General features: G+C 41.2%; 1 protein-coding gene across 2 annotated transcripts in view; it reads right to left on the bottom strand.

The window, feature by feature from the left end:
- ACO1 (aconitase 1) overlaps positions 1–24,709 on the bottom strand; it is a 241,233-nt gene that overhangs the window by 55,256 nt on the left and 161,268 nt on the right. For both annotated transcript variants that reach the window (XM_030194231.1, XM_030194230.1), the window contains exons 13-14: positions 15,206–15,290; positions 4,252–4,408 (exon numbers count right to left, since the gene is read on the bottom strand). In XM_030194231.1, the coding sequence (XP_030050091.1) occupies positions 4,252–4,408; positions 15,206–15,290 (242 nt within the window). The remainder of the gene's footprint in view (positions 1–4,251; positions 4,409–15,205; positions 15,291–24,709) is intronic.

The following is a 24,709-nucleotide window of genomic DNA, read 5'->3' as shown; positions in this document are numbered from 1 at the left end:
TCCAGGGACAGGGAAATACCCAGTGTACCTGAATGTAATCCACCTTGAGCTACTACTGAAAAAGGTGTCAGCAAAATCTAAATAAAATAAAAACGTATGTGGTGCCCATTTTATAAGGGCAACCTAAGTGCTATGTGCCTTTATAAAACAGCTTCAGGGAAAGAAGGCGTACACACATTTCCACATTTATTGAACAAGCTACCTTAAGTGTCACTTTGAGTTGAATCAGCAGTATACAAATGGAAGTAAATAAAAATATAACAAACATATATTGTTAAATCCTGCTTCCTCTCCCCAGGCAGTTCTGGGGGGACACCAATTTCATGGCATCATCAGCTGATATAAGGCTTTAAAAGCTCTACTGCAAAATGTGTCTGCAGGCATGAGCCTGAAGAGGCATGGCAAAAGAGGAACTCCCCTTCAGAGTGAGGAGAAAGATTTTATATTCAATCTGACCCAGATATGGGAAACAGAAAAATAAAGAGGAGTGGCTCTGGAACAGCAGGTTTCAGTGCTTTGAGAAGTTCAGCGGATCGGTGCGTAAGGCCTGTGAGTCTCTCTCCCCTCCTGAGATCTTGAGTTTAGGTGGAAGGATCCTTCCTTCCCACTCACTGTTATTATTGAAGACATTGGACTTGGACTGAGGCCTCTCTGAAAAGAACCGTTATGTGAATTTTCTAAGGAGATTATTAAAACTGACTGAACAGGATGAGAATTTGACTGGTTTGGATGAGAGATTCGACAAGCTGGAAGCCCAAGTGTCTACTATGCAATCAGTGACTGCCTCGAGCAATAAGGATAGAACGAGGCAGGGTTCTCAACACCTAGCCTGTCAAGTTTTCACGATATCCATAAGGAATATGAGGCAAGAAACTATCTCAGACTACACCTCCAAAATTTTAAAAAAAGTGATCTACAAAACTGTCCACTCAGCATAAGAACTGTACAGGAATATATTAGATTCTGCAAAATCCTCAAATCGTTCCTATTCAAACAAACCCTCACAAACAACAACCATATCTCAAACAACTAATTATTACCTGAATTGGTTTTTGCTCTATTTACCATTAACTTTTTCTTTGCTTCATGTACAATTTCTCATTCATAATAGATTTTCTAAATGTTAAACATCCATAGCTATCCCGGTACGTGGAGGAGTGGCCTAGTGGTTAGGGTGGTGGACTTTGGTCCTGAGGAACTGAGTTCGATTCCCACTTCAGGTACAGGCAGCTCCTTGTGACTCTGGGCAAGTCACTTAACCCTCCATTGCCCCATGTAAGCCGCATTGAGCCTGCCATGAGTGGGAAAGCACGGGGTACAAATGTAACAAAAATAAATTAAAAAATAAAATACTGTATTGTAAAATTGAATTCTTACAACAAATTACTTTCTTATGAATTATTCTTTGTTATGTATTCTATACTGTTTATTGTAAGCCACATTGAACTCAAACTTGTTTGGGATAATGTGGGATACAAATGTCACAAACAAACAAATATTATATAAAAACCTGAGGGACCAGGAGGCTAATTTTCAAAACACTTCTAAGAAGTTCCATAGGTTACTATAACTTTTTAAGTCTAAGTGCTTCGAAAATACACCTCAACATGTGATTCGAGGTCTGGGTTAAGAACCATTGGCCAAATGGAACACAAATAGATAGAATATACAGAGAAATTACATATAGCAAACAATCAAAGAATATCCCTCCGACTCGTTTTGTATTTCTGTTGGAGTTGTTTAAGAAACATCTAATGGACGTATTGATGACAGAGGTTCTGTCTGCTGTTAACAGCCATTATTGGGAGTTAGAATTGGTGTGGACATGGAAGGGGGTTTAGACCATATTGGTTCGATGGACAGTCTAGAATTGTTAGCATTTCTCAAGTCTAACAAATGCAATATTCCAACTCGCATGCCACCTTCCCAGTTCCATTACAACCTAAGCTGCAAAAGGTGGTTATTTTATAATTATTTTTTTGCTAAGAAATATGTGCCTTTTTGTAGCTAGAAGATTAAGATACGAAAAAGTAGTGTGATCAACAAGACACTTCCGAAACACCAGGGAGACGAATGATAAAAAAAAATGATACTTTATTAATAAATAAGACTCATAAATAAGACTCAACACGGAGCTGTGTTTTGGCAAACAATGCCTGCTTCAGGAGTCTATACATTGAAAAAAGATACACAATTTCAATACATAAAAACACTGAACATATTGTAAGAATATAAAAAGTTTATAAAATACATGTACATTAAGAAGCTGATTTTTAAATTATAAACTAATGTAAAAAAATATTACATATATATATATTTATATTTAAACACAAGATAACATTTTATCATCCAAGACGAGTGTGTATTGCATGAAAATTATATAGGTTGAGTCAATCTATAATGTAAATAGCAAACTTTAAAATACATAAATGAATGTAACCAACAGAGAGAACAAATTGTGACATGTTGAATAGATAAAATCGTCATACTAACCATCAAAAAAAATTTTGTGTTGAGACACATTAATACATGCATGCATGAGTGAGTAAAATTATAGTGCTAACCTGTATATTGTGAAAGCCAATGAATGGAGCTACACAGTCAAAGGAACCAAATCAAGCCTGGAATGGTGAAAGATGGTGAAAGATACAGAATATAAATATATGTAAAAAAGAAAGATGGCAAAAGGAAGGAAGGAGAGAAATGGTACATACGTTTAAAAAGACTAGTGATTGGTGAATATGCCTAGCACTAACTCGGAATAACAATTGAGACTGAAGAAAAAAAAGAGGGGAGAAGGGTATAAACAAGTAGCAAAGGCAAAAACGGAAATGTGGTGCTGGAAGAGTTTTTTCAGTAACCCATTATACTATTCAGTTATCAACTTCTCAGCACCTACACCCCTGTACTTGCGTTAATGTCACCTCAATATTGTTTTCAGCACTAGATTCCTTATGCCAATGTCATTGTCCTCTTACCACTATACCTCACCCCTAGTTTCATGTCTCTGTCTTTTTATTTTTTAATTCTTTGTCTGTATCATTCTTTCTCCTATAAAACTCACAGAACACTCTTCCAGCACCACATTTCCATTGTTGCCTTTGCTTTTGTTTATACCCTTCTCCCTTCCTTTTTCCTTCTGTATCTTTCACCATTCCAGGCTTGATTTGGTTCCATTGTCTGTGTAGCTCCATTCATTGGCTTTCACAATATACAGGTTAGCACTATAATTTTACTCACTCATGCATGCATGTATTATTTAATGTGTCTCAACACAAAATTTTCTTTGATGGTTAGTATGATGGCTTTATCTATTCAACATGTCACAATTTGTTCTTTCTGTTGGTTACATTCATTTATGTATTTAAAAATTTGCTTTTTTACATTATAGATTGACTCAAACTATACAATAAGCTTCATGCAATACACATTCTATGTGGATGACTATATTTTATTTTATTGTTTTATATATTTACATTAGTTTATAATTTAAAAATGAGCATCTTAATGTACATGTATTTTATAAACTTTTTATATTCTTACAATATGTTCAATGTTTTTATGTATTGAAATTGTATATATTTTTTCAATTTATAGACTCCTGAGACGGCTCCGTGTCGAGTCTTATTTATTAATAAAGTATAATTTTTTATCGTTCGTCTCCCTGGTGTTTTGCAAGTGTCGTGCTGATCATCGTACTTTTTTGTTTCTTACTTTTCCTCTCGTAGCGGATCCAGTTTCTCCACTTTTGTAGTTTTTCCCTTGTTTTGTTTTTTGAAACGATAATGTGGCTAGAAGAATAACATTTTTCCCTAATGTAGCCAGACCTGCTCAACTGTACAAGGAAGCACGTCTAGAGCTGAAGCCTAGAGTTTTAGCTTTGGGTGCCTCATTTTTCTTTACGTTTCCCTGTAAATGTCTGGTCATTTATGACAGGAACTGTTATGTTTTTCTGTATCTTATTCAGTTACATAATTTTCTCAATGAAGTGGGTGGGAGTTTAAGTGGATCATAAGATACATATTTTAGATAATTTACCTCCTTGTGGAGTTAATCCTTTAGATTCTTGGTTTTCTTTTATATATATTCCTTAGTTGTTCTCCTCTGCTATGATATGGATTACTTGCAGATATTATGGGATCCGGTTTTAGTTTTGCATTCTTATTTTCTTGTCATTGACTTGAATTTGCAATTGTATATATAAATTCAGTAAAACTTCTAATAAAATAAACAAATACAGTAACTCCTTACCCAAAGGTTCTTTCTCAAAGTCAATCCTTACGGTTCCTGCAATAGCATAAGCTATGACCAGCGGTGGCGAGGCCAAGTAATTGGCACGAGTGTTAGGATGTACACGGCCTTCAAAATTCCTATTCCCAGACAATACACCCACTGCTACAAGGTCACCCTGTGTTCATATGAAAAGAAATAACAAGATAAAGGACAAAATACTCAAAAACAAACAAGACCAAATGAAACATTTTCTAAGGAACTGAACATCTTGGAGGTAATTCCATATAGAAGGTGCTAACATTTACGTATATAAATGATTAGAATAATGGAGATTTACATACGTAAATGATTAGAATAATGGGGTGCTTGAGCCATGGTGGACGAAGGTGGCAGCCACTCTGTACTCTCATCTCTAACCTGTCTGGCTGTGCTATCCCTTTCCTCTTGTATACTGGCATCCCTTTCCTTTCTGTACTGATGGATTTGCTGTTTAAATAGTGGAAGGTGGTTTAGCAAACTTAACACACACAAAAGTGTGTGAATGTTAAAACTTTTAAGCGATATTCTGTAAATACATGCATATCTGACAGGTGGGCATATACACAGGTGGAGTCTGAGTGAGAATCAAACTTACAAGCATAACTTACAGAACACTGTACTACTAATAATCATTTCTGTAGTGCTACTAGACATATACAGCACTGTACACATTATATGCAGGTACTTTCTCTGTCTCTAGAGTGCTCACAATCTAAGTTTTGTACCTGGGGCAATGGAAGGTTAAGTGACTTGCCTAAGGTCACAAGGAGCTGCAGTGGGAATCAAGCCCAGGTTGCCAGGATCAAAGCCCACTGCGCTAACCATTAAGCCATCTCTGGCACTGAGCCACAAACAATTACACTAGCTCCATAGCTGGTATAAGTGCTCACATCTAAGAGCATAAGCATATATATACCTGGTTAAATTAGTATTCTAGAGGAAAGCAGGCGCCTACTTTCCTTTATAGAATAGGCCTCTATCAGATGCCCTATAGATGCCTATATATTGATGAATTGCTATATAATTTTCCCTCAAAGAGATAGGAGTGAAAGCGTGTAATAAGATAAACTGATTCAAATTAGCCTAGTGAGCGCTACTTCCACATGAACACCAAAACACATCACTTTTGTACTGTAATTATATCATAAGTGACTTCCTATGACATTTTACAGTTAATGCAAAATAGAGAATATTCAAAGCCCCCCCCCCAACTCTCATGTGCAAATATACTACAGCTACAGATCCCAGAGTTCTCTCAGTGAAACTGAAAGTGAGTGAAAATCACAAATTAGCCTGATTCTTGCTACCATGCATTCCGCAGTGAGCTAGCAGAAAGAATACTCATGTTTTACCTTTTCTTAATTTTTCAGATGATTTGCTTCCTTTAATGCAGAAGTATTTTGGACAGAGTACCTTTGCATGTACATCATTATGTATATCAGACCTTTTATCCAAAGGAGATTACAGTAAAAGATGGTGAGGCCAAGATTCAGTGGAACTTATCCAGGTAGAAGCTGCACCTACCTAAATAAATCTTGCTGACTGGGTCATACCCAGATTGGTAGTTACCTGGATAACGTTGCTGAAAATCTGGGCAGTGCTGGGGTGGTCCAGGGGCAGAGTCTGGGCAGAGCTGTAAGTTAGCCAGTTTGGGTAACTATCCAAATAAAGTTAGGACAGCAAAAAGGCTATTCTATCTGGAGTTATCCAGGTACTGGTCAGAATATCACTGGTACCCAGATAAGTAATGTCGGCTGCCAAATACCCATTTATTCAGTGCCTGCGCTGAATATCAGGGCATAAAAAGCCAAAAAGCCCACAACAGCAAGCATTAAAGAAAAAAAATGCCAACTGCCGTGGGCTGAATTTTGCCCCCCCCCCCCCAAGTATTTTTATGTTTAACGATTTTATTGAATCACCACAATACAAAGCTACAATATAGTTTAGTTCAGTTTATTTAGCATTTGCTATTCTACATTCGTTAACTTAGGAGATCAAAGCGGTTTACATAAAAAATTGGGAGAGACTGAAAGGAAACACAATATTCATATAGAAAAGATAAAAGCCAACCACACAAGTTAAATCAGAGAGAGGGAAGGGGGTAGAGGGGGAAGGGAAAGGAGAGAAACAAAAAGGGGAGTAGGATATTCCTATAACGAGATGGTCCAAAGAAGCTCAGCTAGGTGATAGAACACAAAAATCACAACAAGAAGCTAAACATGAAAGAAAAGTGTGACAAAAATGCCATTATATTCTCTCCACCAACTATTACTCCTTTCTTGTTTGGTAGGCACACTGTTCCCGTTCCATGTGTGCTTGATACATAGAGCTCCAAGCTCTCAGAGAACGAGTCCATTCTCTTGAGGCTAGAATAACAGACTTGGTGGAGCTGAGGGAGACAGAGCGGTACTTAGAGAAGTCTCGCCTCCAGTCTGGCAGCCCCTGTGCTGCCTTGGAGGAGGGAGGTCTTCTAAAAGGAGAGCATCACCCTGGTGAAGCTGGAAGTAATCCTGTAGCCAGGACCAGCCCACCAGGGGATGCAATATCCTCTCACACTGAGGATGTGTCTCTAGGAGCTTTTGGCCAAGAGGGGGTTAGGACTGCTGTTGTAGTTGGTGATTCGATTATTAGGTATGTAGACAGCTGGGTGGCTGGTAGATGTGAGGATCGTCTAGTCACTTGCCTGCATGGTGCGAAAGTGGTGGACCTCACGCATCACCTAGATAGGATTTTAAATAGTGCTGGGGAGGAACCGGCTGTCTTGGTGCATGTGGGTACCAATGACATAGGAAAATGTGGGAGAGAGGTTCTGGAAGTCAAAATTTAGGCTCTTAGATAGAAAGCTCAAATCCAGAACCTCTAGGGTAGCATTTTCCAAAGTGCTCCCCATTCCACACACAGGGCCCAAGAGACGGGCAGAGCTCCGGAGTCTCAATGCGTGGATGAGGCGATGGTGCAAGGAGGAGGGTTTTAGGTTTGTAAGGAACTGGGCAACATTCTAGGGAAGGGGAGCCTATTCCAGAATGATGGGCTTCACCTTAACCAGGATGGGACCAGGCTGCTGGTATTGACATTTAAAAAGGAGATACAGCAGATTTTAAACTAGAAACTAGGGGAAGGCCGACAGTCATTCAAAAATGCATGGTTCGGAACAAGGTATCTTTCAAAGATACCACCAAAACAGGGAAGATAGGGTATCCTGATAGCAAGTTTGCAATGGAGACCACAGTAGACCAGGAGGCATATTTTCAAAGCACTTTGGGAGGCTAAGTTCCATAGGTTTCTATGGAACTTTGGGAGGCTAAGTGCTTTGAAAATGAGCTTGCAGGTGTCTTAAAAAGCAAACAAAAGATTGCAAATTATCACTCTCAACTGCTAAGCAAACAAACATATTCTGAAATGTCTATATGCGAATGCCAGAAGCCTAGGAAATAAGATGGGAGAGTTAGAATATATTGCACTAAATAAAAAATTAGATATAATAGGCATCTCTGAGACCTGGTGGAAGGAAGATAACCAGTGGAACACCATCATACTGGGGTACAAATTATATCATAGTGATAAGACGGATTGAATTGGTGGAGGGGTAGCATATGTTAAAGAGGGCCTTGAATCAAATAGATTGAAAATTCTGCAGGAAACAAAGCATGTCTTTGAATCCCTATGGATTGAAATTTCATGGGTAAAGGGGAAAAGGATAGTGACAGGAGTGTACTACTGTCCAATTGACCAGGATGAAAAGACAGATGTAGAAATGTTATCAGAAATTAGGAAGGCTAATAAACTGGGCAACACAATAATAGGTGATTTCAACTACCCCTATATTGACTGGTAAAAAAAAATCAGGGCATGCTAGGGAGGTAAAATTCCTTGACGAAATCAAGGACTACTTTGTGGAGCAGCTGGTACAGGATCCAACAAGAGAAGGAAAATTCTAGACCTAGTCCTTAGTGGAGCGCATGAACTGGTGCAGGAGGTATAGGTGCTGGGGCCGCTTGATAACAGTGATCATAATACGATCTGATTTGATATCAGCTTTGGAATTAAGTACACATAGGAAATCCAATACGTTAGCATTTAACTTTCAAAAAGGAGACTATGATAAAATGAGAAGAACGGTAAAAAACCCCAAAACTTAGAAGCGCAGATGCGAGGGTCAAAAATTTACATCAGGTGTGGATGCTGTTCAGAAATGGTGCACAAGAAGTAGAGGCTGACCACAGACTAGACCAACTCGGTAGATGATGTTCAAAAATACCATCCTGGAAGCCCAGGCCAAATATAGGAAGACCAAACGACAACCAGCATGGTTAAAAATTGAGGTGAAGGAAGCTATTAGAGCTAAAAGAAAATCCTTCAGAAAATGAAAGAAGGATCCGACTGAAAATAATAAGAAACAGCATAAGGAATGGCAAGTCAAATGCAAAGTGATGATAGGAAGGCAAAGAGGGACTTTGAAAAAAAAAGACTGCATTGGAGGCAAAAACATAGTAAAAATTTAAGTATATTAGAAGCAAGAAGTCGGAGGGTATCAGGTGACGCTGTGATTGGGAGAGGACGTTAGTTCTTCTCCGGCAACGCCACCCAGGAAACCCTGATATCGTTGTTAAGTAGATGACCCAAAATTGGCTGCAAGGCATATAAGGCTTGGGACGGCATGGAAGTAAATATCAGTGCTTTATCTTTGGAACGGGATGTCGAAACCTTTGAGAAAAGGGAGAGAAACCACGCGGCTCCCAGAAGACAAAATGGCGGCGCCTTCGAGTCCTGCAGGCCCCTCGCTGGGCTCAGTCTGGATTTCAGAGGTGGCAGCAGAGGTGATAAACCATATGGAACTGCTATTAGACAAACAGACATGCTAGGAAAGGTCCAAGACACACTGATCGGGGGGGGGGGGGGGGGGGGGGGGGGGAGCGGGGTAAGAAAGAAAGAAACCATCGAATGTGAAAGAAATGAGCCAGTTATCTCTGCGATCGGGGTGTTTTAGCCCAAGCTGGAAAGGGCTAAAACATCCCGATCATCAGAGGTGAGGTGTGACTGCGCGAGGTTCATGTATTCCCGGGGGCAGGAAGAGCAGCAGCATGGCAGCATCCGAGCTTTATACAAAGGGATAACACAGCGGTGCAGCACACTGTTTCTAGCAAATGTATAGAATTCTACAACACAGTTGCACGTTATCTGCTTTGTGACCCCTGACGCAGGCGCTGCTCGCTGAAACATGGACCGTGTTGGGTCCATTCAAGGATTGTTTTCAACAAAATATATGATTAAAGGTGTTACCCCTTTTTTTGAAGGCCCCTGGTACTTTTTGTTTTCTTCTTTGGAGAGATAATGGTGCCAGAAAAGATATTCAAAAGCTGACGAGTCAGAAAAACTCTGAATGAAATCTCTATAAACCTGGAAGATGTAATGGTGCAATTTGACAAATTGAAGAGTAGCAAACCACCTGTACTGGACGAAATTCATCCCAGAGTACTGATAGAATTGAAAAATAAACTTGCAAAACTATTAATAATATATCATTTATCTTTAAAATCAAGCATGATTGGAGGGTGGCCAATGTAACACTACTTTTTTAAAAAGGCTCTCTAAGCTGATCCGTGAAATTACAGACCAGTGAGTCCGACGTCAGTGCTGGGCAAAATGGTAGAGACCATTATAAAGAATAAAATTGCAGAGCATATTGAAAATCATGGGTTAATGAGAGAAAGCCAACATAGATTTAGCGACAGGAAATTTTGCCTCACCAATCTATTACTACTGAAAAAGGTGTGAGCAAAATCCAAATAAATAAATAAATAAATATCACATTTCCTTGAAGGGGTGAACAAACATGTGGCTAAAGGTGAGCCGGTCAATATTGTGTATCTGAATTTTCAAAAGGCATTTGACAAAGTACCTCATGAAAGACTCCAGAGGAAACTGGAGAGTCATGGGATAGGAGGCAGTGTACTATTGTGGATTAAAAACTGGTTAAAAGATAGAAAACAGGGAGTAGGGTTAAATGGTCAGTATTCTCAATGGAGAAGGTTAGATAGTGGGGTTCTCCAGGGGTCTGTGCTGGGACCGCTGCTTTTTAACATATTTATAAATGATTTAGAGATGGTAATAACTAGTGAGGTAATTAAATTTGTTGACGACACGTGGAGGGGCATAATCGAAAGGGACGTCCAATTTTGTTGAGGACAACCTCGCAAAACATCCCGATGGAGGGGCGGGGAAACCCATATTATCCAAACAAGATGGACGTCTATCTTTCGTTTCAATAATACGGTCAGGGACATCCAAATCTTGAACTTTAGATCGTCCCTAGAGATGATCGTCCCTAGACTTGGTCGTTTCTGATTTTCAGTGATAATGGAAACCAAGGACATCCATCTCAGAAATGACCAAATGCAAGCCCTTTGGTCGTGGGAGGAGCCAGCATTTGTAGTGCACTGGTCCCCCTGACATGCCAGGACACCAACCGGGCACCCTAGGGGGCACTGCAGTGGACTTCAGAAATTGCTCCCAGGTACATAGCTCCCTTACTTTGTGTGCTGAGCCCCCCAAAACCCACTACCCACAACTGTACACCACTACCATAGCTCTTACGGGTGAAGGGGGGCACCTAGATGTGGGCACAGTGGGTTTCTGGTGGGTTTTGGAGGGCTCACTGTTTCCTTCACAAACATAACAGGTAGAGGGGGGATGGGTCTGGGTTCGCCTGTCTGAAGTGCACTGCACCCACTAAAACTGCTCCAGGGACCTGTATACTGCTGTCACGGACCTGAGTATGACATCTGAGGCTGGCAAAAAATATTTTGAAAGATATTTTTTGAGGGTGGGAGAGGGTTAGTGACCACTGGGGGAGTAAGGGGAGGTCATCTGGTCATTTCGGGCACCTTTTTGTGCCTTGGTCGTAAGAAAAACACGACCAGGTAAAATCAATCAAGTGCTCATCAGGGAAGCCCTTTTTTTCCATTATGGGTCGAGGACGTCCATGTGTTAGGCACGCCTCCGATATACCCCCTTGAACTTTGGCCGAACCTGCGACGGAAAGCAGGTGGGGATGTCCAAAATTGGCTTTCAATTATACCGATTTGGACAACCCTGTGAGAAGGACGCCCATCTTCCAATTTATGTTGAAAGATGGGGATCCCTCTCTTTCGAAAATCAGCCCAAAAGTCATTCAAAGTTGTTAAATCACAAGAGGATTGTGAAAAATTGCAAGAGGACCTTACAAGACTGGGCGTCTAAATGGCAGATGACACTTAATGTGAGGAACTGCAAAGCGATGCATGTGGGAAAGAGGAACCCAAACTATAGCTACGTAATGCAAGGCTCCACATTAGGAGTCACCAACTAGGAAAGGGATCTATGTGTTTATGTTGATGACACATTGAAACCCTCTGCTCAGTGTGAAGAGGCGGCTAAGAAAGCAAATACAATGTTAGGTATTATTAGGAAAGGAATGGAAAACAAAAATGAGGATGTTGTGATGCCTTTGTATCGCTCCATGATCCGACTGCACCTTGAATTTTGTGCGCAATTTTGGTCACTGCATCTAAAAAAAGATATAGTGGAATTAGAAAAGGTACAGAGAAGGGCGACAAAAATTATAAAGGAATAGGACGACTTCCCTTTGAGGAAAGGCTAAAGCAGCTAGGCTCTTCAACGGAGAAAAGATGGCTGAGATGAGATAATGAGTGGAGTGAATGGGTAGACGTGAATCGATTGTTTACTGTTTCCAAAAATACTAGGATTAGGGGCATGCAATAAAGCTACAAAGTAGTAAATTTAAAATGAATCTCAGAACATATTTCTTCACTCAACATGTAATTAAACTCTGGAATTTGCTGCCAGAGAATGTAGTTAAAAGAAGGTAGCTTAGCGAAGATAAGCAGCATAAAATGTATTGTACTATTTTGGGATCTTGCCAGGTACTTGTAACCTGGATTGTCCACTGTTGGGGAAAGATGGTGACCTGAAGCTCGTACACTCAACGGCCCAGCTGTCCTCTGAAGTTCAGTTTTTGTTCACTTGAAATTTCCTCTCTGCATTGCAGTTGCCTTAACAGAGGAAGGGGACAATGGGGGGTCAGCCGCCGATGACCAGCGTTTTGTCCCCTGTGCAGCAAGTGTGGGACCGCTGTATGACGAGCTGCCCATAGATGACTGGGTTGATGAGTCCTTTGATTAGCGCCGACGAAGGAGCGTCGATGCTCTTGGACCTGGAAACAACTTCATCGCTCAAAATCATTTAACCACCATGCCCAAAGGGGTGGAGGAGTGAGTCAGGAGTGTATGCTGAAACGGAAGTCGTTTACAGCTGAACCCGTGTCGGCGGTGCTACTCCTAAACCCTTAAGAGTTATCAGCTTGGAGTTTTTGGCTCCCGTGGAGGTTGCATTGAATGTCATCTGGAGGGTGCTCCAGGACCTGACGGTGGTAGAGAATGACTTTGCTTCAGATATAGTCTTATTAATGAGCCACATGGATAATCTAATCGAATCATTTGAGAATATACAGCAAATGAAGTTCTACTGAAGTAGGAAACGGTTAAGATTTGAAAATGATAATAAGACCAGAAAAAATTTGAACAAAATGAATATTGTTGTAGATGATTAATATCGAGATTGTTGTTTTCCCAGACTTCCAGGTATGACTCCTAATGTTTTTTTTTCCTCTGAAATGATTCCTATATTAATTCAAAAGGAGTGAAGCCTGTGAAACTGGGATTACTTTAATCAGCGGGAATTGGATTGAAGATTCAAGGGTTTGTATTGTTAAACAATTTCTGGTTTTAAAAGGGAAAAAAAATGAAATCAGGTGTATTACTTTCACTAATATTGGACAATAAGTATGTTTCCAATGAAATTGATGGACTATGCACCGTTATGGTCTTGAAGAAACCAACCAGATGATCAATGTGGAAAAATGATTTAGATAAATAATAACTGGGGATAATCGGGTTAATACCACGTTTTCTTTGTTTGCTGTTGCTTAAATTGATCTCCTTGTTTTGTTTCACTCTCCCTATTTATTTTGTGGTCTAAGAAAGAGAAAGATTGTACAAAATCCATTTATCTTGTTGAGATTGTTTTCTTCAAATATTGTTTTAATGTACAATCATCTCTGTTTTACTGTTTTGCAAGTGATCCTTGTAAAATGAAAAAATTATAAATAAATGATTTAAAAAAAAAAAAAAAAAAAAAGGAAACAGGATGCTGGGCTTGATAGACCTTCGGTCTGTCCCTGAATGGCAATAATTACATTCTTGTGTTCTTAAAGATGATACGTTTATTATAGACTTCACTGTGTTAGCACTGTTTACTTTGGTGCATTTTTGTTCACACAATTGCGTCCGATGATGGTGTGAAGCTTCAGCTGTTATGTGAACTTTGTTCCACTCAGTTGTATATCTCAGAAGAGCAATGTCTCTATATCTCAGTTTGAAATTTTACACTAAGGACTCAACCATTCTATATTATATTATATTCTCTTATCAATATGTAATTCTCTCTTTTACCAGTTTTTCATTCTTTAGCAAAAAGCTATATACTGAAAGAGTATTTTAATGTTTAGACTAATTGATTGTTAGCACCCAATTAATTGTGCTAATTAGCTCACTAAATTGTGCACACACAGTTTTGAGCACCATATATAGAACGCAGGGGACAGTGTATGGAAGGGCCATGGGCATTCACTGAAGATATGTGCAGTATTATAGAATTTGGGGGATAAGTGCTTAACTTCTGCGCCAGGATTTACACCAGGTTTCCGCTGGTGTAAATCCTCGTGCCCAAAAGTTTGAATGGAAATCGGCTATAAGCACTATTCTATAAATGGTGCCCAACTCAGAGTTGGATATAACAAAAGAGAGGGAACGAAGTACAAACTAAAGTACAAAGCACCAAGGCACTTTCACTTTCTGTATCCAAATGGATGGTCATCCATTTGGATACAGAAAGTGAAAGTGCCTTGGTGCTTTGTAGCTTTTACTATATGAGACGTGGGGTAAGGAATAATATATTGTAGAGGAATATATTCGAGTTATTCCCCAAGTTTTCCACGTCATCACTGTGACCCCTGACGCAGGTGCTAGTCACCGAAACACGGCCCGTGTCGGGTGTTTTTGTCAAGGCTCATTCATTAAAGAACTGTGTTCCATTTTTAAAGGCCCGTGGTGCTGTTTTTTTTGTTTGCCCAACTCAGAGTGACATTTTTTTTAGCGCCCAAATTTGGGCACCATTTACTGAATCTAATCTATATTGTATGCATAGCCATTTGTCCCTGCTCTTGAGCAGGCATTCTCTATGCGTCAATCTAGGCAGAATTTCTGCTAGTATTTTATGAAGACACATAAGTGCCTGTGTGTCTTTAGAAAATTGCACCAAAATGGGAACCTTCTTGCCCTCAAAACCTAGGTGGCCTTTTATAAAATTACCCTCTAAGGCCCAAGGGGATCTTAAGACTGAGAGGACCAGAGGCTAAGACTTATGAAAGGGGGAGTTAGTTCTATACACTTGGAATTCACTTCAGAGTTAACCTCAAGTGTCTGGAAAGACATGGAGTTTGTCCTGCGTCTGAGGAGGACTGTCAAATAGGCAGAAAGTCTGTAAAACTGCTGCCTGCAAGAGATTTAGCAGGAGCTCATTTTCAGTGGTCAAATGATTCCTACTCCTCTACTGAAGACAGAAAGATTCTGGCTCAAACTTTACAGGTACTTGGATAGAGAAAACTCCAGGCAGATCTGTCTCCAAAGTGAACCTCTGCAAGGGAGTGGAAGATGATAACACCCTTCCCCCTCTTCCCCTGCCTACCTCACCCACTCAGAAAAGGATCTAGGAGCACGAACTGTTTAATGGCCCCTGATTCTCCCCAAGAGATCCTGTGTGTCTTGCTGGAGAGTAAGGGCAGTATCCTTTTACCCTAAGACCTCTTATAGCATACCTGGGTAATGGCTTCCACGACAGCATCTGGTAGTGGTCCACTGTTACCAATGCAGGTCATACAGCCATAACCTACCACATCAAACCTGCAGACAAAGGGCATATGAGTTGAAACTGCTATCGATGAAGACTTCTAATAGCTATATTAGTCCTGCAGAAAGAAAACTACCTTCTTTACAAAATGATACAGATTTTACTGATGAAATGAAGAACAACCTAATACAATAATGTGTGTAAATGTTCATGACACCCATAGGTCCCTTCTTCAGCAGTGTTATCACAAGCACACAATAATACATTGCTATCATCTGACATTCAAATCACATTTTTAATGGCCAAAGAGGAGAACACTTCTCCAGGCTATTTTCCTATCTGAAACACTCATTTACTGTTCTCTTCATGAATTTGGATTTTAGAGTTTACTCACCATTTCCCAAATCCGAGCTCAAGATGAGTTATTTCCCTGCCCAAATTGGCTTACAACCCAGTTGTACTTTAGGCAATGGGGAGTGAAGTGACTTGCCTGAGGTCACAAAAACTTTCCAACTCTCAGCAAAGTAAATTCTTACTCAGAACCTGGTCTAGAGATTTTAGTTTGCCAACTTAATGGTGGTCTTATATATAGAAAATCTCATTCAATCCCTTTAAATCTCTCTCTCGACAGTCGTAGAACTCTCACTGTTTCGTTACTTCTTCAGGAGAGGATATGCAAAAAAATAGCATTGCATATGTCCATTTTGATAGAGAATTATCGGAGGCGCCTCTCGGATGTGAATTTTTCCTTCCCGGGTTTGAAGCTAAGTACTCTTTTTGTCATTGGTTATTTACATATAGTTTTCCCTTTGAAATATATTTTTCATTCTTCCGACATATAATATTTCAATTTTTTAGGCTTATTTGATACTATCTATGCCTACAGTCAATTGACTTGATATGTTATAGCCCCACTCCGTTTTTTTATTACAGATTGGCTTAGTTATTTCACTCTGTAGGTTTTTCAGAGGTGGCGGTTGGCCCATGATTGACGCCTTAAAAGGTGTGTCCACTGAGTTGGTACCCTTGGCTATTGAGGCCGTTTGTTTAAATCATTTCTGATATATTTTTTGATCATGGCACAGATAATTCTTTAAGCTTATTAGAGTATATTTTCTTTAGTTCCTAATGTTTACAGCCATAAATTCTTTTCTGAAATAGTGGCTAAGCTGACACCACACTTGGAGTATCAACTCGTTCTGGGAGGGGCCTTTAACACGTGTGCTGACCCCCACTGTTGATTGTAAACCTGTTAAACCAAGGGGAGGGGCCATTGAGGGCAAGGGTGTCAATTCTATCATACATCAGCTGGGGACAGTGGATATATGGAGGCTTCTACACTCGCACGACACAGAATTTACATTCTATTCCCACCTGCATAACACTTACTCTAGATGACATTATTTCCTTATATCACAATCCCTTTTCTCAGTAGCCAAGGAGGTTCAAGTTATTGTGAACTCCTTATCAGACCACTCTGCAATATCGCTTGCTATATCTTACACAGCAGATTTGACAGAAAGGGTGTGGAAATTCTTGTCCTCTTTGTATAAAGATTCCGCATTTCAGACATACTTGAGGGAAAAACGGTTGGATTTCAAATCGACCAATGAGACCCCGGACGTGAGTCCTGTAACTTTCTGGGAAGCCTCCAAAGTAGTGCTAAGGGGATACATATTGGCATACACATCTAGGAAGAAGAAAAAGCTAGAAGCGGAGTTTTTACAGTTATCACAAGAATACCCTTCGCAGACAACATATGTACCGGTTGGATAAGCCCTCCAAAGATGCTATGATGGAGCTAAGATGCCGGATTGATCAGCTGTTGACCAGTCGGGCAGAAAGAGATATTTACTACCAAAGATTCAAATTGTTTAAGTGGGATATCAAGACGGGGAAACTTTTGGCCAATTTGGTGCGTCCTTATAAGAAATGACAGGTCATTACTTACATCAAGGATGGGTCTGGGAGGCGATTTCACAAGGAATGCCAAATACAATCTCAGTTCGTCCAATATTACCAATCACTGTATGAGGCAAGAGATTTAGATATAGAGAAAAGGGAGGCCTTTTTTCAGGATTTATCGGTCCCTCGGTTTACCAGGGACTAGGCACAGACTCTGAGTAGGCCCGTTTCTGTAAAGGAGGTCAGATTGGTAATTAAGGCTTTAAAGTTGACAAAAGCTCCAGGCCCGGACAGTTTCGGCCCAGAGTACTACAGAATTCTGTCAGATGTGGTGGCACGGCCACTGGCTAATATGTATAACAGCCTAGCACCAGGAGGAGTAGAACTCCACCAGAATCTAGCCCACATAATATTGTTGCCCAAACCGGGGAAGGACCCCACTCAAGTGGGTTCGTACCGCCCAATTTCCTTGCTTAACCAGGATGTCAAACTCCTAGCAGCTATTCTCATGCGTCGGATGAATAACTTTCTTCCCAGTGTTATACATGAGGATCAGGTGGGTTTTGTTCCAGGCTTTAGAAGCAATACACACATACTGAGGGAAGGGGAAGACAGAAGCCATTGTGGGGTTGGACACGGAGAAAGCGTTTGACAGTATCTCGAGGCAATATCTTTTCTGGGTTATGGAGAAGTATGGGATACAGGGTCAGTTTGTTGACTGGATTCAGGTTTTAAACGCTTGACCACAGGCGAGATTATTGGTTAACAACAAACTGAAAGTTTCAACTTGCAGAGGGGTACCAGACAGGGGTGCCCACTGTCCCCATTGTTGTTTTTGTTAGCCATAGAACCACTTGCAATTAAATTGCGCCAGAGTGATAAGATTTGAGGTCTTCAAGTAGGAGGGCAAGAGATCCATATCAACTTATTCGCTGATGATATTTTGTTCTACCTTGCAGATGCCCCCTCACATCTAGGGGAAGCATTAACCATGGTTAAGGAGTTTGGAGTTATATCAGGCCTAAGAGTTAATTGTGACAAGTCCGAACTCCTTCCCCTGTCAGATAGCTATCACAACCCTCGATTTGCGAGTTTGCCTATCCCTCTGGTGCAGCACTTGATGCGATATCTAGGTATTTATCTTAGCACAAACCCGGATGTGGTGTACAGGTGTAATATACTGGATCAGATAGATAAGATCAAGCAACTGTGTTTAAGGTGGAAGGACTTACCAATCTCCCTGTGGGTAGCATTGGCTAAGATGAGCTTACTCCCTAAATTGTTATATCCTTTGCAGACGATGCCTATTTGGATCAAAAGACAAGATGAACGTTTATTTTGTTCTGTATTGCAGGCTTTTATATTGAGGCAAAAGGGGTCACAAATGTTAATTTTAAGCAGGGAGTGAGGAGGACTTAACTTGCTGAACCTATGCCTGTACAATGTGGCAGCATTGATGAGAATCATTTTTTAAGGGATCAGTGGGCAGTCAAAGTTCACCCCGGGCAAATGGTGGGACAGTTGGTGCTCCCTATACTCGTTTATAAATTTAGTACATGCCCCCCCCCCCCCCCCCCCCCCCCCCCGGTTTGGGCACAAAGTTTAATGTTCATTTTAGTTATCTTAGACCCTTGCGTACTGCTTGGAGCTGGTGGCGCACCCACCAGGTACGTAGCCCTAATGTGTCTCCTTTTCTGCGCTTTGTGGGAAATGTGGATTTTCCGGCTGGTGTGGGCCCTTCGGCATTCCAGCAGTGAGCAAGGTGGGGGTGCAGTACATTAGGCCATATGCTTTCACCGAGTGAAGACAGTTTTATATCTTTTTCTCAGGCGAAAGAGCGCTGGTGGATACCAAATACTCACATGTTACACTACATGCAGGCAAGGCATTATTGGCAGCAGGTAAAGGTGAAAACATGGGGAGGCATGGACATATGGTAGCTTGGACCGGGTGGCCCAGGCCATGCCAGAGGCTGGGAATAGACTCTTCACTTGGTAAAAATGAGCAGTTCAGAGGGTGGGATTGAGCGTGTTCTTTATCGGTGGAATGCAGAGTTAGGAACACAGTACTGCAGTCCACAATTTTACACTCTGTTTACTACACTTTACGAAATGGTTAAGGCTGCAGATTTGCAAGAAACTCAATACAAAATTTTACACTTATATTACCTGGGGAGTAAAGGGAGTAAGGGGAGTAAAACTGAAGATGTGGGATTCAGATTTGTATCTTAAATGTCGGGCAGGGATTGGCAATCTTTTGCACTCCTTTCTGGAATGCCCAAAATTAACAATATGGAATAAGGCTTTCCAAGTTCTTAACAGGGTATTGCAGTCAACAGTGGAATGGTCATATGCTGCGCTGCTGTTGGGGGAGCAGTCCGATTTGATTGCTCAAGGTTTTTCCCCGCTGCAAAGAAGATTTCTTTACATGTCAACTTTCGTGGTTAAAAAAAACGATCTTACAGTTCTGGACAAGTGAGGATCCAGTGTCAGCTTCATGCTGGGTGGCTAAAATGACAGATGTGGCTAACTATGAGTGTATGATTTATAGAAAATCCCCTAACATGGATAACAGGCAATATGCACTTCTATGGCAAAGATTTTTGGGTGAGATTTTGTCCCCAGATTTCTAGATATTACAAGACTGGGGGGGGGGGGGGGGTATGCATGTATGTATGTATGTAGGTAGGTATGGTGTTTTGCTAGTTGGGATGTCACCTAGAATTCGTTGAGTGAGTTACTGGGATGTGTTTAGAGTACATCTTCTATATATATATATATATATATATATATATATATATATATATATATATATATATATATATATATATATATATATAAAATAACAAAAAATGTCAGGATGGGAATGTTTTTCAGGACAACTGTTGTATTACTATGAGATCGTTTTATCTCATGTCTGTTTTAGTTGAAGCATTTTGTGTACCACAGGCGAACTGGCCAAGGCATTCGTGGTATGTGGATTTTTGGCGTCTTCTCATGGAGCTCAAACTTCAGCTGCCTGGGTCTGTAGGCCTTCTGTCTCAGGGTCTGGTGGTCATGCTCAGTGTGACTTGATTTTGTCTTGGGGCTTGACTTTTTAGAGGGTTTGTTTAAGAAAGTGCGAATATTTGAAAGACGCTCTACTTCTTTGGCTTATATTTTCGTTTGGAGGCCTGGTGTGCCGAATGGACAGTTTCTCCTTTCAGAGCTTCAGTGTCTCAAGTTCTAGATTTCCTGCAGCAAGGTCTGGACAGAGGGCTCGCATTGGCTTTGCTTAAAGTTCAACTAGTGCTGCTGTGTGAAGGGCAAGCCCTTGAATAGACATCCGGATGTGGCTAGGTTCTTGCAAGGAGTAAATGTGTTGCATCCTCCCAGTTGGCCGTCCTTTCCTTTGTGGGATCTTAATTTGGTCCTCTCAGCGCTTACTTGCTCTCTCTTTGAGCCGTTGGTAACGATATCCTTTAAGGATTTTACTTTAAAAATGGTGTGTTTGGGTAGCTATCTCGTCGACTAGGTGGGTGTCGGAATTGCAGACATTATCATGCAGACCTACCCTTTTGGAAATTTTAGTGGATCATGTAGTCTTAAAACCGGTTCCTTCCTTTCTGCCAAAGGTTTTAGCCAGTTTTCATGTCAATCAGTCTCTGCTCCTTCTGTCCCTGGGAGCTTCCATGATATCAGAGGAACAGAAATGTTTACATAAGCTAGATGTAAGAAGAGTGTTGAAAGTAGAGAATGACATGGGGAGAAAGTTTGTCCCCGTCCCTGCAGGTTCTGTCTCCATGCCCTCTCCGTCCCTGCAAGTTCTGTCCCCATCCCCTTCCTCAAGGGCTCTGTCCTCATCTGCAGAAGCCTCGAACAATTATGATTTTATATCTAAATCTTTTTATTAAAGTATAAAAAGGAACAATATGCTGTGCAACTATTTTGTATAAATTACAAATAGAAAAGAATAATAACAGCAAGCAGCTATAATAACGCTCCTCACCACCACCTTCTACCCTTCCAACCCCAACAATTGCTGATTTCTACTACCCAAGGAATCCTAATCCACCCTGTCAAATGTCCAGGGATACAAAATAGAACCCATTCTGTGTGCCCTAGAGGGGAGAAATATGCCCTATGAAGCACTTCTAGCTCTCCTGTCTTCCACAATCCTTCCTTCAGTAGAAGATTTCTTCTTAGAAGATGTGCTGGTAGCAGAATGTACAGCATCCCCCATGCATATTTTGCTAGTTGTGGCCAGCATGTTTGCTTGTTCCTTCCAAAAAAATCAAAATATTGTCTGCATCACTCAAACACAAATAACAGTCCAGTTAATTAACAGGCTTCAAAGTAGAAAATGACATAGGGACAAAGTTTTTCCCCATCCCCGCAAGCCCTGTCCCCATCTCTGTGGTTACTGTGAGTCCCTGTCCCATATCGTTCTGTAGTTGAAAGCATATGTACAGAGATTGGAGGAGTTTCAACGGTCAGGACCGCCTTTTTATTTTACTTGGGGGTGGCTGCAGAGGTTTGGCAGCGTCTAAGGCTACTCTGGCTAGTTGGATTAAAGAGGCAATTGCCTTGGCATAAATTCTGAAAGGCAAACAGTTTCTGAACACGCTTAAAGCTCATTCTACCAGAGGACAGGCGGCATCTTGGGCGGAAGTCTCTTTGGTGGCTCCAGTTGACATTTGCAGAGCGGCCATCTTTTCTTTCCTGCATTCATTTGTTAAGCATTACAGAGTAGATTTCAATTGCGCTGGGAAGCAATTTTTGGTGCTTGGGTGCTTGCGGCAGGGCTGTTAGTGTCTCTCCCTTTGTAGACTGCTTTGATACTTCTCATCAGTTCAGCTGGGCCAGTCCGGAGTGACGATAAGGAAGGAGAAATTAGGTCCTACCTGCTAATTTGCTTTCCTTTAGTCACTCTGGACCGGTCTAGCTCCCACCCTAGATGGATTCAGTTGGTTACGTCAGGTTGTATGTTTTCTTACCCTTCTTTTTGTGGAAACAGTAGCAAATTTGGGGACCCCCCCCCCCCCCCCCCCCGGAAACAAAACAATTCCTTAACAGACAATTCTGATGGAGTGATTGAACTCCTTTGTGTCAGCACGATTCGTTACAATGTATGCATATTTCAGTTGCTGTGGGTCCCAGCAGGACATAGATGTTTATTTCGTTCTTCTCTTTCTTTGTTACTGATATACTGAGACTTGCCAGGCCTGAGATGGGCTCTCAATGGGTCATGCAAGAAACAATATTCTCTGTCTCCACCTGCTGGAAGGCGTGCACAACCCATCAGTTCAGTGGGCTGGTCAGGTAGGACCAATTTCTCCTTTCCCCTTCCTCTGTACACAAAGCCAGACATGTTTGTGAAGGGAACTTGATGTAGAGAGGCATAGTGAAATGTTTCTTAGTATGCCGGCAGGGGCAATATGTTGTGCAGTTTGTTAATTTCTCTCTAAGGGGATTAGCTGCTGGATTCTGTATAGGTTTTCCAAAGTTGGGCAGAGATTCATACATAAACTAGTTGGTCAATTAGGTTCTAGCAATCAATTATTGGTGTCAACAAGCACTTAATTGGTAGTAATTAGGAGTTACACGCGGATTTGCCGTACACCCTATTCTATAACATGCATGCCTAAATTTCTTAGTGCACAATGCCAAAGCGGTATGGCTATGGGAAAGGCATGGGCAGGTCAGGGGTGTTCCCAGAATTTAGGCATGGTGTTATAGAGTACTTGCATTTCTGTGCCTAACTGCCATTAGTTTGGCGTGGGCATGAACATTCACACAAACCTTTGGCAGGTGTAAATGCTTGCACCCAAAGTTAGGCGTGAAATGTGTGCTAAGCTAACATTCTATAAAAGCCATTCTGCTCCGAGAACCCTTTACAGAATAATAGCTTAGCGTGGATCATCCCTGCACCAAATGTTGGGTGCCATTTATTGAATCTACCCCTAGGTGTATGTACGGATGGGGCTAGTGTCTTGGTTCGGAACACAAGAATGGGTGTTGGGTCACACTCTCCCCACTTCACTCCAGCCCTACCTACTCCTCTTTAGCTCACACCACTGATCTCCCCCCTTTTCTTCCCATCCTTCACTTAAAATGTCTCTTAGGCAGGGCTGAGTTGGGCCCTGTAGTTGCTTCTAACAGTGTTGCCTCACCACCTACTGGTCTTCCTCCTCAGCATTACTTGGACTGGCAGCAGGAGAAGCGCTTAAGTGTACATTATTTTCTGCCGCCACGGAACCAGTCTGGCAGCATAAGTTGCAAGAATATGTGCTTCTTTCTGTCAGATTTGACCCCTCAGCAACAGGAACAATATGCACTTAAGCACATCCCCAGCTGCTTGTCTGACAAGGTCAGTTGAAGAAGTTTGGGAGATATAGGGCAGTATAATTAGAGATAACTACTGGACCTTCTCCATTAAGCTCCTCTATATCCTGCTGATGGGGCCTGTCCTCCCACGGCATCTTCTGTCATGTTGCCTCTGCCAGGGCCTTCACTGTTTATGTGGGAGAGCTTGGTCTTCCTACCACTCGTCAGCCCACTGCTTCTTCCCTGTTCTCATTTGTTCTGCATTTTTGTGTGGGCCCACGTACAGAGAGGATGGACTGTCAAATAACAGCATGCTAGCTTTTTTGTGAACAGTGATCCTTAAACTATTTTTAAATGATTTTAGTCACTTATTCTCAACCATATATATGATCATCTAAGATTTTTTTCAGTTTTTATCCAGATTCCTCCTTCTCCATTATGAAATGTGAATTTCCATTTGTTAGACAGGAAGAATAAGAAAAGAGTCCAGGGATATGTAGATAAACAGCAAGAGGCATAGCAACCCCAGTGAAACAAAAAGGTGACTTTCTCAAACTAATAACATTTGCGGAAGAAATTAAAAAAACAAAACAAAAACAAACCCCTCTCCCCGAAAATCCTTAGGAGGGGGTACATTTATTTTTTTCAACTCTTATATATTGATACCACAAACAACAAAACAATCGGTATGGTACCATTACAAGAGTGCTAAAACAACCAGAATGGATCAGAAGAACAGGCACAGCAAATTCCAAATGTGGCTTCATTCAAATTTGAACCAATACTCAAACCCCTTTTCTCCCCCCCACCCCTAATCCCACCCACCCAATTAAGTGAAACAATATACTACCTAATTAAGCATTCAAGATTCTGCTGTGGGTCGCTGGCATTAAAAGTTTCCCAAAGTTGGGCTCAGGTTTTCAAAAAGAGTCACCCTTTGAGGAGACCAAGTCAGATATTTCCTTGCGTCCCAAAGAGCAGAGTAGAATCATTGAGGACCGCCAATGTGGTACTGTTTTAATGTCTGCCAATGGTAGTGCCAGTGGTAAACTGGATTAGGAACTGGTTGACTGGCAGACGCCAGAGGGTGGTGGTGAATGGAGTTCGCTCGGAGGAGGGAAAGGTGAGTAGTGGAGTGCCTCAGGGATCGGTGCTGGGGCCGATTCTGTTCAATATATTTGTGAGTGACATTGCCGAAAGGTTACAAGGTAAAGTTTGCCTTTTTGCGGATGACACCAAGATTTCCAACAGAGTGGACCACC

This window comes from Microcaecilia unicolor, chromosome 2 (genome assembly GCF_901765095.1).
Source record: "Microcaecilia unicolor chromosome 2, aMicUni1.1, whole genome shotgun sequence".
In the NCBI taxonomy this organism is placed as follows: Eukaryota; Metazoa; Chordata; class Amphibia; order Gymnophiona; family Siphonopidae; genus Microcaecilia; species Microcaecilia unicolor.
The sequence above is the reverse complement of the archived record's forward strand: the minus strand, read 5'-3'. Positions and strand labels throughout refer to the sequence as shown.